Source organism: Lycium ferocissimum, chromosome 2 (assembly GCF_029784015.1).
Source record: "Lycium ferocissimum isolate CSIRO_LF1 chromosome 2, AGI_CSIRO_Lferr_CH_V1, whole genome shotgun sequence".
NCBI classification, from domain to species: domain Eukaryota; kingdom Viridiplantae; phylum Streptophyta; class Magnoliopsida; order Solanales; family Solanaceae; genus Lycium; species Lycium ferocissimum.
Window position 1 is genome coordinate 65158328 of NC_081343.1, and position 13137 is coordinate 65171464.

Here is a 13137-nt window from a genome sequence, read left to right on the forward strand (position 1 = left end):
AAAAAATAAAAAGAGTACGAAAAGAAAAATCTATGAGAGAGAGATAAAGAGGATTTGGCTAACGTGGGAGTAGATGAAGGAAAAGGATATTAACAATTAGCGTGGCTAATAAAGGTAATGGAGTAGTAAGTCATCCATTCAGTCTTGCCGTTGTCTATTTCCATTAGTGGATATTTTATAAATATAATATTCAATTATTCAGAGAGACAGAAAGAAAAATCAAGGAATGGATGGAGAGAATGCTTTTCGATTTGGTTAACGTCGGAAAGTTGCGTAAGAAAGAGACGCTTCTTTCTTTATACTCTCTCGGTTCACTTTTACTTCTTCACTGTGAACTTTACACACCCTTTAAGAAATAATAAATAAAGTGCATATTTTATCATAATACTCCTATTAATTGATGTATAATTATATTGAATTCTAAAAATAATTTGAAATGAATAATTAATTCTAAGGATAAAACAGGAAAAATAATTTTTTCTCTTGATATACAAAAACGGTATTGAAAATAAAAATGAAAATATATTTTTAAAATAATGAATAAGTAAAAGTGAATCTAGGGATTACGAAATTTTCTACCCTTTTGTTTGTAAAGCAACCAATAAGAAAATATCACATAGCTAGATTTCGAGATCGGTAAAGTTACTATGGCACACAGTTTTCCTTTCATAAAAATATGTAAAGAGACTGGTTAAAAACGCCAGACTACTGCACTGCAAGTAGAAAAAATAGAAAAAAGTGAATGAACTAGTTAAGATACAAAAGCAAAAGTTTTAATGAATGATTGAACAAGAGACAAAGGCAAGTTACTAGGGAGTTCGAAAAAGAAAGGTGGGGTTGGAATAATTTGGTCGCACTCATGCCACGTTACACAATTTTAAATTAACAGTTGTAAATTAGAGTAAAAATAATCATGTTTAGTAATAAATATATATTTTTTATGTTCATTAATTTGATATAACCAAATGCCAGTAATTTATTTCCATATAAGTATTAAGTTTGGGTGGCTGCTTTTCTGCTAGTGTACTAAAAGTGGCCTCGTCCATGTCTGTATTGGGCATCTAAGAGAGGAATGGCACAAGATCTAGTGAAATACTACAAGTAGTTAATAGTAGTGGGAAACATATATCTAACCCTATCTCTCTCCACTAGCTTCTTCTCTTTTCTTCCAACAACTTAACCTCTCTATAAGTCGTAGGTTTCATGTTCTTTCAACACACTCAGCACAAACCTTTTTGATTTATCATCATTATTATTTTATATATATTCAACTCCACGCATCTTATTTAGACAGACATAGAGAGAGAAAAAGAAACAAACACAACTAGAAGTAGAGAGAGAAAGAGAATATTTAAAAGTTTAGGAAACTCAAAACAAGTCCTTTTGTAGCAAATAGGCATTACCCCCGCCCCCACGCCACCCACCCACCCACCCCACTGATGAGAGGAGCTGACCCATAAAAAATCTGCAAAAAATTTCAACTGTTTTAATTTGCATTTTATAGTTTTGGGATATTTGGATTTCTTGGAGTTTAGAGAAATGTGGGATCTGAATGATTCTCCTTATCAACGAAGAGATATTGAAGAAGCAGAAGGTTGTTCTTCTCCTATAGAGATTGAAGGTGATGATGAGAAAGGTAAACGGGTCGGATCCGTTTCGAATTCAAGTTCATCAGCAGTAGCTATTGATGATAACATTTCTGAAGATGAAGATGGAGAAAAAGCGAAGAAAAAAAGAAGTACTCCTAGCAAAATTTTCGGGTTTTCAATGGTGGGCCCTGGTAAGGGCGATGAAGAACAGGAACAGCCGGTAACCCGTCAGTTTTTCCCTGTTGATGAGTCTGACACAACGGGTGCTGCTGCTGTAAATGGATCAACGAATTTTCCAAGAGCTCACTGGGTTGGAGTTAAATTTTACCAAAATGAGCCACTTGGCAACACGGGATTGGTTAAGCCTATAGATGTGGTTCAGCAGCAGCAACAACAGCCTATGAAAAAGAGCCGACGTGGACCAAGGTCTAGAAGCTCACAGTATCGTGGGGTTACCTTTTACCGGAGAACTGGCCGGTGGGAATCACATATATGGTGAGCACTTAATTAAGCTGAAAATTATTCCGTAGAATTTAGTTTCCCTGCTTTTTCTCATTTGCTTTCATAATCTTTCAGGGATTGTGGAAAGCAAGTTTATCTAGGTATGCGATCTTCATTTGTGTAAACTAATTTTTTAGCTAATTAGTATTATCATTTGCTATTTAAGGAAAACTAATCTGACTTTCCTGAACGGGTTTTCCGTTGTGTGTAGGTGGATTTGATACTGCACATGCAGCAGCTCGGTGGGCTCCTGGTTCTTAGCACTAATTGTTCTTTAATTATTTGTAATATCGTTGTATCTAATGTATTTAAATTTAAAATAAAATAAAAATTACAGGGCATACGACAGGGCAGCTATTAAATTCCGAGGAGTGGAGGCCGACATAAACTTTAGCTTAGAGGATTATGAGTCCGATTTGAAACAGGTAATATCATGATCAGATCAACGTGACAGACTAGAAATAGTGTGTTTTATATTCCTTTTTTTTATTTAATTTAATTTCTGTGTGCCTGTCTAGTTTGGAGTACTTTTGTTCAATCCTCGCCTTATCTTAAACAGTGTTTTTTCCTTATCTTCAACAGCTGTTTGCTTTAACGTTTTAGTGCCAAGTTTTCGGTGGACGCCATCAAATTGGACGAAGAATGTTTTTCATTTCATTTTCTAATTTTCTTGATGTATGATACAGATGACAAATTTAACGAAGGAAGAATTTGTGCATGTGCTTCGGAGACAAAGTACTGGATTTCCGAGGGGAAGCTCCAAGTATAGAGGGGTGACTTTGCACAAATGTGGTAGATGGGAAGCTAGAATGGGACAGTTCTTAGGCAAAAAGTAAACAGAATTTTAAAAAATCCTATCCTCATTATTATTCTTCTGAATGGGTTCAATCCATTTCCAGAGGAATAATGCTTTTGTTGTCAATTCCATTCTTTGCTAGCTTAAGCAACTATTAACTTCTCATTTTTCGGTTTGTTTTTTAACAGGTACGTTTATTTGGGACTCTTCGATACTGAAATTGAAGCTGCCAGGTGTGTGGTTGCAGTGTCGAATTTATTCTTCCTACTTAATTTCCATTTCTTGCTTGCTACTGGTGAGCTTGAGGCCCTTTATTTACTGACTATACTCTGGGGATAACGTTCTTATTTTATTTTATTGTATAGGGCGTATGATAAAGCTGCCATCAAGTGTAATGGGAAGGAAGCAGTTACTAACTTTGATCCTAGCGTTTATGAAAATGAACTGAACTCAACTGGTAAATACCATACTGCTTTTATTTGCTTTCCATTTGGTAAGTTTCTGTAATTTTACAAAGTATTTATTCGTGTGAAATCCCAGAATCTACCGATAATGCGGCAGATCACAATCTGGACTTAAGCTTGGGTGGTTCAAGCTCAAAGCAAGGAAGTAGAGAAATAGGAGATAATAGAGGTCAAAATGCGTCACCTATGCAATTTGATTTTGATTGGAGGCAACATGGCTTAAGGCCTGAGGTATACGTACATGAATTGCTATTTTTTGTTTTCCTTGTGCATTTATCTTTCTTCTTATGCAACATGTTTTAATTTCCAGAAGCAATCTGCCCCAATCGATGCTCGAAGAAAAGATAATGGGTACAATGAAACAGAAACCTTGCAACTATTGAGCCAGACGCACTTGCATTCTCCGGTCTCCTTGAAGCATAATAACAATAGTCAGGTGCAACGGTTTGGCCAATATATTAGACCTGGTGATCAATCCCATATGATCCAAATGTTTCCACCACAATACGGCTCATCAAATTATCAAGTGAATATCCAGTTTTATCGTCTTATATTTATTTTTGTTTTCGAATCAAGTGTTGTTTTTAATTGTTGTAGCATGGTGCAGATTCCATTTCCAAGCGGCAGCAATGGAGGGCGAATTGGAGCTATAAATGTAGGAGATCTATCGCTATCAACAAGCAACGGTTCTTCACAGTGGCAATCCAATTTTCCTCCACAGATATTTGCAGCTGCTGCAGCATCATCAGGATTCCCCCAGCAGATAATAAGACCTCAAAATTGGTCATCAGAAAATGGCTTCCATCACTCTCTCATGAGACCCTCTTGATCATACTCCACTTCATGACTTGCCATTTTCTTCTTGTGTTTTTATAAGCTTTGTAAAGAGTAAAGGGTTGAGATTATTTATTACTCCATATTAATTACCCAAGGATCTTGGGTGCAACCCTAAAAAAAATAGAAAAAAAGGGTGGACAAAAGTTTTGGGAAATTCTAACTCTTTGTAAAAGTATGTCTCCACATTTGTCGAATACTAACTGAAGGAAAGATTTTCAACTAGACTTCTATTAGATTCTTCTGACTATGAACTGCCAATTTGCCCCATTCACTGTTGTTCTGTTTCGCCCACCTCTCATTGTAAATTGTATTCATCTGGCGCTTCTCATGTAGTGTTATATTTTTTTTATTTCCTTATTTTTGTCTATATTCTTTTACTTTTAACGAAAGCCCAACAACAAATTGCCGTTAGACTAATATGGTGGACAGTCTCTGATTGTTGTCCATTTATGAGCTCTGTTAGAAAGATGGAATAAACCAATTAAGAGAAATTTGGGGAAAAGTGAAAATGCATGTCCTTGGGTAATTTATCTAAAATGAGTAAAAAAGAGTACTAGAACTGTTATCACAAGTACGACACATCATCTTTCGTTAAATTGGGGAACTTTTTAAATCAGTCATCTCATATTAAGTCTTCAAAATATTGGGTACGTAGTGCATAACAACACCGAGTTTGTTCTCTTTTTGTGAATCCGGAATTTTTTTAATCCAAAAAATAATTTTTGGAATCAAACTAACCCTTTAAAAAAAAAAAAAAAAAATCAAACTGAAGCCACGACGCCAGGTGAAATGCGAGTAACAAAAACCCACCAGAAGCCTCCCATTTCTAGCATACTCTTCTCTTTCATTTCCTCCATTTTCACCCTTTCAACACACTTTTGCACTTCCAAAAACATCTCTCAAAGTTCCGAAACTTCAACGTTTGCTATACAACGCGATATTTGTGAATGCGGTTATTACTGTAAACTAAAAACATCAAAGATCTAAGGTAATCCGGATCGCCATTTTTGGCGTTGTAAAGTGCCCGAAGTAAGTGTTTTTTCATTTTTTTAGTGTTTTTTTTTCACGTTATCCACATGTTTTACTTTAAAAAACGATTTTCTTGTAATGTTTATAGGATATGGTAAAGCAAACACTTTCGGTGGGAAGATAGCATTCACGTGGATAAAACGATTGGCACGAAGTTTAAAAATTCACTTTTTGATAGATATCATGACTTCACGTATCTCTTGAGATACCGTTAAGTTGGACTCGCAATTTAAACTTGTGAAAGCTAAAGAAAAAATTGAACTTTTGGAGGTCTTGCTCACTGGTTCCGAAAAAAAAAAATGAATTTTGCTCAAGGCTAACCTTAGAGACGCTCAACACGAAAAAATAGCTTTGAAAGAAAAACTTAAATTATGGAAGATTATTTGTGTTATCTTGTTAGTGTTTATTATTTATATATATTTTATTTATTAAGTTTAATATATCTATGGATTATGTTTTTTACTGGTTGTACCTTTTCCCCTATAATGTAATCCGCACCCTTTATATATTAATTTATTTGTGTTTCTTTGTTAAATTATCAATTGTTGAACTTTTTATGTACTATTAACACTAAGGTGCTTATATAAATTAATAATAGACTTTAACGATAAAAGCAAATTAAAAACATGTCAAACTAATTCAAATTGTTGACTTCATCATAAAATAAAAATACAAATTAACAGTCTTAGTCTGAAACTTAAATGACCCATAATCTAAGACAGTGAGCCTAAATAGACACTAATCGTCATCAAAATAAAAGTCCTCAATATCGTCCTCAGAACGATATTGGCGGTCTCTTAACACACATCTTTTTTCAGGAGATGTTAGTTCTTTACCGGTTGATGATGTCTGTTCTTCGGCCAACTTTAGCATGTAAAATCTATAACGTCTTGCCAAAGATTCTCGTTGTTTTCTTTTCTAATCCTTTGTACGGCAAACTCGCAAGTTTCTGGACCTACTCGAGGCATAGTTATTGAGTTCCTTGTTGGGATTGGAGCGTTGAGATTTTTCAAGTCACGAACAAGACGTTTTGATTCAGCAAGCCGATGTGACTATTCTCGGCGTAACCCGCAATAATATATTCTCGCGGATCTGAATATTTCACACCGCAGAAATCATTACTACGCTCTATAAGAAGGTGAGGATTCAATTCATCTAGTTTCAAATCACTGTTATCACTTGAAAAACTGTTATGATTTGAACTTTCATCATCACTGCTATTTGGTTCTTTTGGAAGGAGTAAAGACCAGGTTGCATTTCTACTACTCGACATTAAATACGTTGTAGTCTAATAACAAACAAAAGGGCTACTTATATAGTTGCAAACCCCCAAGTACCCTCGGGGGGGGGGTTTATGACCCTACTTACATACCTTATTATAAGAAAAATATTAATCTTCATCGGACATTTCACAGTCCGAATCCCACTTGGATCTAAATCTTGTGTTAGATTGTACACCATATTCTACCCTGTGGTAACGTATTTGCATCCGACTGCTCTCTTCGCGAAAACGATTAAGAGCAAAATTAAACTCTTGTGGAGTTCCACGAGGCATTGACATAACACGTTTTTTTTTTTGCGTTTAAGCCCTACTGAAACTAACTTTTGCTCCAGTGCTTCAGCCTCCCTAACACGCCAATTCCACTCCTCTCTCATTATTTTATTGTATTCTCGACTGAATCTTTTGTTAGGGTTATTTGAGTAATGAAAATCATCATCATCTAGTTCCCATATCCTACCCATTGCTTCAAATATGTTTGATGGGGTAAAACATGTAATAGAATCAAGATTACCAAATTGGGTGTAGAATGTCATGATAACTCATTTTAAAGTGAATACTAGTTGTTTGTCAATCATGTTATATATAGTACTGTATTTTTTGACTGTTTTATTTGAATTTTATTCATATTGCGCAACATTTCAATGCGTAATATAACGTCATTTGACAACACATCATGGTTGAAAATTACAGCTTTTTTATCACCTATGCTTGATTTGACAATACATCATGCATGCCAATTTCAGTTTTTTTATGACACATAAAGGACCGATTTGACAATACAATGCTGCATTTTTTGACCGTTTTACTATACATTAATTCATATTGTGCAACATTTCAATGCGCAATACAAGTGTATTTACACCCCATGCATCCCAAACTTACTTCGGAGCACTTTACAACCCCTAAAACGACGATCCAAATGTATCTGTATACTTGATGTAATGAGCCGATATTATTGTACGCTAAAAAAAATATTAAGTTATATATAAAATATTCATATTCTGACTTTTTGAAACGTGACTAATCTTCGATCAAAGTACGAAAAAAAAAAACTTAAAGATAGCAAGTTTCAAACTTACTTTGAGCGTACTTTACAAATTTCCTAAAACGACGATCCAAACATATACGTATACTTGTAATGAGCCGACATTATTTTACGCTAAAAAAAATATTAAGTTCTATATAAAATATTTATATTCCAGTGTTTTGAAACGTGACTAATCTTCGGTCAAAATACTGAAAAAAGCTTAATTTTGAATTTGATTTCCAAAGAACAAAAATTGGGGTCCGGGAAAATAGGATTTCACGCATACATTCTGTGCGTGAAGCCTAATTTGATTCCTTTTTTTATTTATTTAAAGGAATAATTTGGTTCCAAATGTTATTTTTTGGGTTAAAGAAGTTCCGGGCTCTCTTTTTGTAATACTGTTGAAAAGCAGAGTGAAAAGAAAAGAGGGAAATTAAAGAGAGGTGCAAAATGGGATTGTTCTGTTTTCTGGGAAAGATGACCAGATGGGGATGAGTTGTCAAAGTCGTTGGTGTCCTTTAAATCAGTTCTCTTGACTAAAATGTGTCAGACATGGCTATTATGGTGAGGAGGACTTAACCTAGAGCTTCAAAAGGACATATTGGAATGAAATTCCCAGTGAGTATTGACTATTGAGTGGTAGAGTTGTTATTTTGTGTCTAGAAATGTGACTATTAGTAATTTTGGTGGAGCTGGGAATTTGAATTAAATTGGGAATTCCGTTTTATAAGTTGAATCAACTTTTCTTGTTCTATTTTACAGTATCCATTCACTTGAAATTCCTCGACTACTACCCGTAAGGAATAAGCTTTTCGAGTTGTTCAATAGCCCTCCTCCCATGCATCAATTTTTTTAAGGGAAAATTTCATAAATGACTACATTTTAAGGGTTAAAAATCTGGCATAGCAATATTTTGCTTATTTACAGTTTGTAGCTATTTTTTTGTTTATTCATTTTTTTTGTTTGTATTCAATTTTTGTTTTCGCTGTATTCATGACTAAAATAATTTTTTCTCACTGTATTCATGAAATAATTATCTGTATTCGTAAATTGGCTTATTTTATTCCTGAATACAACAAGTAAAAAACTTAATGTATATACACCAATAATTACACAAATGCATCATATTTTTCGATATGTATACAACGATCTACAAAGCGAAAAAATCGTATACAACATAGATACACCAAAAAATTAACAAAAACAAGCGAAAAATATTGTACACACAAGAAATATACAACAAATACAACGAAAAAATTAATGAATACAATGAATTGTATGCTAAAAAATTAATGAATACACCGAAAAAGAAAGGTGATTTTTCAGTATCCGTGTATATCCCATCAAATCCGGCCAAGATCTCGACCGGATGCGATCGTAAAAGCTCGCTTGGCCGGAGAAAGTCGTGGTGGTCGTAGGGGTTTTGTGATTTTGGGAAGGGATTTGACCAATTTGTGGATGGGCAGCAAAAGCTTGAAGCCACCCATTTACATCAACTTGATCAATTCAATTGATATAAATCAATTAGTAATTAACATCTGTAAAGTGGAAATTGGGCAAGATATTAATATAAGTAACCTTGTTGAACCGTATATGGTCGGCATGAATGGCATCTTGATGGGTTGAAAAAGGTCCAAACATACCATTTCTCGGCAAGAGCGATCTCGTGGTAGGTAGGCAAGCAGGTGGGGGGGGGGAGAGAGAGAGAGATGGGAGGATTGGGTTGAAGTGAATAATGTGATGATGGGGTATTTTACTTTTGTATATATATATAGCTATAAGATGTATTTAACATATAATTATTAGTTATGGAATGTAATTATTTTAAACTATAGCTACTAAATATAAATATGTAGTAATGTGAGTTATGCTATGTAGTAATCCCTTTTTTTAAATATCGAATTGTATTCAAGATCTTTTGTTTTCAATTATCTAGTAAAAAATCATTAAAAAAAAGTAGATTTTTGCAATAAGATTCATTTATTATCCTTTTTTGATTCCAGGTCAAATATAAAATGCTATCAACATAATAATTTTATATTTTATTTGAAGTTTGAGTTTCATGAATTTTTCTTGAAAAAAAAAGAAGTTAAAATCTCCTGAGAGACATCATATCAATTGAAGAGCTTCTTAAACTTCTTTTCCAAATTTCAATTTCACTATATCAGATTCGAGATTCAAATAACAGATCATATTATAAAACAAATTTAAAATGATTTTCAATCTATTGCCAAACTTGGTCACTCACTAAAGGTCAAACAGGCTTTTCTGGATTTAGTCGCTTCAACAGCTAGTTTCTATAATTGTGTATACTTCGTCAGAGGATGGAGTACAAAAATAGATAATATTAAAAAAATCTGAATAAACCGTTTAGGTACGAGAATAAATTAATCAATCCAGATGCGTAACCTTGATTTCCAACTTCCAATTCGATATTATACTAGGTCATACGGGAAATTTCTAGAAAATAGGGCGTGATTTCATCATCTAGGGCGTCATACACGATTAAATAATCGCTAACCTTCTATTTCTGTCCACTCCTATTATTATATTGAAATAATTAAGTATTGGTTAAACAGTATTGTCATGTTAGAATTATAATGCAGTACCTGTACAAGACGTACTACAGTAAATAGGATTTTGTACTACTTGAGTATAACTTTTACTTTAAATGAGAGAGACATAAAGAAAGGATGGTGGAGAGAAGAATAAGAAAACAATATATACTCATTCTCTTTTTTAATTGAAAAACAAACAATTATCTATATTTTTAAACAAAAAGACTTTACCATCTATATACTAGCATTATATTTAACAAGTGTTTACGAGAATCATATCACTAATTACAAATAGTACAAGCATTATATTTAACAAGTGTTTACGAGAATCAGATCACTAATTACAAATAGTACAGCTTAATTAAAAAAATTATATTTTCAATGTAAATGTTAAAATAGAGACCGGGACATGAATTTAGAGAGCCAAGAAAATTGGGAGAACTCTTTCTGCCTTTCATTCATCATAATGACCTTCTTATATAAAAGTAAGATCCTTCTTCCCCTATTCTAATAAGGTAACTCTATTCCAATAGAATTACAAATCCTATATTACCATAATTACACATTCACCATAAATAAAATCAAACCTATTACAATTAGACTAGAATAGGATTTCCACCGACTTAGGGATTTGCCGACTTCACCGACGTGACCAGACAAACTGGTCCGGTCACATCCAGTATCAATAGTAAATAACTTAATTTTTTTTTTTTTTTTAAATATCACTCTTGATGGAGTTTTTTACCGGACAAACTGATCTTTCTTTTGATCTGGCGCGCAAGCATAAATAGATAAGTTGGTGTCCAAAATAAAATTGAATTTAAATTATATTAGTAGCATTTTCTTATTTGGTGGGGACTGAGCTGAATAAGTTATATCTACTTATTGATTTTGTTTTCGTTAAAATGAAAAAGACTAAATTGTTGATTGGCGATATGTTCATCTATTGTACTGCTATTAAATTCGTCAACATCTATCTCTCAACTCCGTCCTGGCGGAGCTAGGGGTAGGAAGTTGAGTTCGGCGAAATTCAATAATTTTAGGTTAAATAATTATATTTAATTTAATAAAGTATTTGATATTTATAAATTACAAATTGAGAACCTAATACTAAAAAGAAATAATATCTCAAAACCCGTAAACTTCAATTCTTTTCCGTGTCTTACGATCCTAATCCTCGGAAATTAGGTGGTCCAAAAATCTCTCCCACTCGATAAGAGAAAGTGGATGGACGGTTTAGGAAATAGTACTAAAAAGTAAATAAAAGAAGAAAACTACAAATGAATCGTCTGTTTAAAGACAGTACGATCATGAACAACTGCACCACATGACTTACAAACTTTGTTAGATTCTTTGCTTTGGATAGGATCCACGAAACACTGTAAAATCCTCAGAGAAATTACAACTGATTCATTCATTCACGTTTTTTCCACTTATATACAGAGTACGAACAACTCCCTCAGTAGTTTCACTATACTTTTACTGCCACTACTTACCACGTTCGGTAATTAATTACGAGTAGTAATTAATCAAACAAATCGCGAAATCAGTTGTCTGAACAATTATATGTCGCCATGTCACGTGAGAGGAAGTGACTATGAAATCAAAGTGGGCGAGTGGGGCGGGGTGGGGGTGGGGTGTTTGGTGAAAAATAAATAATTTCTCAGAGTTGGGGGCTTTTACAGAGATTAAAAGGCCGAAGGAATCATTAGATGAAGTTAAGGCTTTTCCATTTTCTTTTTATATAGTTTTGCTTTAAAACTGCACTAGTTAATATGAAGGGTGTGTTTGTACGAGGAAAAATGAATTTTCGGAAAATATTTTTCACGAGAAATCTAGTTTTTAATGTTTGGTATGGCGAAAGTGATTTTTCATGGAAAACATTTTCCATCAAAAGTATGAAAATGACTTTCTTCAATTATAAACGGAAGTTTTTTCCTTACAATTATCTTAACTTATAACTTCATATATATTACTCCCTTTGTCACAATTATTTATGTGATATAGTTTGTCTAAAAAAGAATGATATATTTCTATATTTAGAAATTATTAAACTTAAAAATTTCCCTTTTATCCTTAATGAAATGATTTATAACCACACAAATACATATGACTTATTTTAGACCACAAGTTTCAAAAGTCTTCCGTTTCATCTTTCAACTAACACGTGGACATTACTTTTAATCTAGTAACTAGTAATCAAAAGTTTAACTAAAACACTCTTCCATTTATTGATATTATTAATAATTACTAGTATATATTTTTCTTAAAATAATTTTCACTTACCAACCATATACAAGAAAATATTTTTAGCTCAAAAAATAACTTATATCATAACCAAACACACCTTAAACTAGCACCCCAGTATTTTTGGATGAGATAAGATAAATATACACGATAATGTCAAGAGGTGAATCCATACTAGTAATATATAAAGAGGACGCTTTCCAAAATCTAGTGCTTCAGCGGTTCCATTGATTAATATATAATCTTATTTTTACTTGAACAAGAAGTTTTAAATTTGAGATTAAAATTCTTTTTGGTTAATTTTGTAATTATATACAAGAAAGAAAAAGAAAATAAAAAGAGAAGTTGGATGGTGACTCCTGTTTTTCAAGAAAACTCACAAGCATCGGTGGCCACATTATTTAGTACTGAATTTCTTGATACATCACTTTCCTCATTCATTCATCATTCACCCAACTTGAGTAGTTGATAGAATAAACTGCTTCTCGTATTATTTTCTCCTTTTGTTTTCCATTATTTTCTCTCCCACCCAAACAAATTTATAATTCCTTCTCGAGTTGTCACACATACTTTCTTTTGTCTGTGACCTTATATTTATGTGAAAAGGTGAATTGATTACGATTCCTTCCACTTTAGGAAAGTCCCTTCTTGAGGTATATATTTTTTGTTTCAATCTCCCATTCCCCTTGTGACCCAACAACAATATCATTCAATTATTCTCCTTTTCTTATCACCACTTGCCCCCTCTATTATCCATTAGTTATTTATCAATCTATTGTGTAAATGGTTTATTACACCATCAAAGAT

At 33.2% G+C, this 13137-nt stretch overlaps 1 protein-coding gene across 2 annotated transcripts; it reads left to right on the forward strand.

The window, feature by feature from the left end:
- Positions 1 to 1130: 1130 nt before the first annotated feature.
- LOC132046834 (floral homeotic protein APETALA 2-like) lies at positions 1131 to 4431 on the forward strand. Of its 2 annotated transcripts, none has more exons than XM_059437593.1 (10): positions 1131 to 2084; positions 2166 to 2191; positions 2302 to 2332; positions 2428 to 2515; positions 2777 to 2922; positions 3075 to 3119; positions 3252 to 3343; positions 3448 to 3581; positions 3661 to 3876; positions 3958 to 4431. In XM_059437593.1, the coding sequence occupies exons 1-10, from the start codon at positions 1540 to 1542 to the stop codon at positions 4177 to 4179; spliced, it is 1545 nt and encodes a 514-aa protein (XP_059293576.1). In that variant the 5' UTR covers positions 1131 to 1539; the 3' UTR covers positions 4180 to 4431. The 2 variants fall into 2 exon arrangements, with proteins under 2 accessions (XP_059293576.1, XP_059293575.1); XM_059437592.1 differs by having other exon boundaries at positions 1138 to 2084; positions 3427 to 3581.
- Positions 4432 to 13137: the final 8706 nt, after the last annotated feature.

Coding starts and splice junctions, on each gene's coding strand:
- LOC132046834 (XM_059437592.1), top strand. CDS start 1,540: ATGTGGGATCTGAATGATTCTCCTTATCAACGAAGAGATATTGAAGAA. Junction 2,085..2,165: donor CGGTGGGAATCACATATATG/GTGAGCACTTAA, acceptor ATAATCTTTCAG/GGATTGTGGAAAGCAAGTTT. Junction 2,923..3,074: donor GGACAGTTCTTAGGCAAAAA/GTAAACAGAATT, acceptor GTTTTTTAACAG/GTACGTTTATTTGGGACTCT.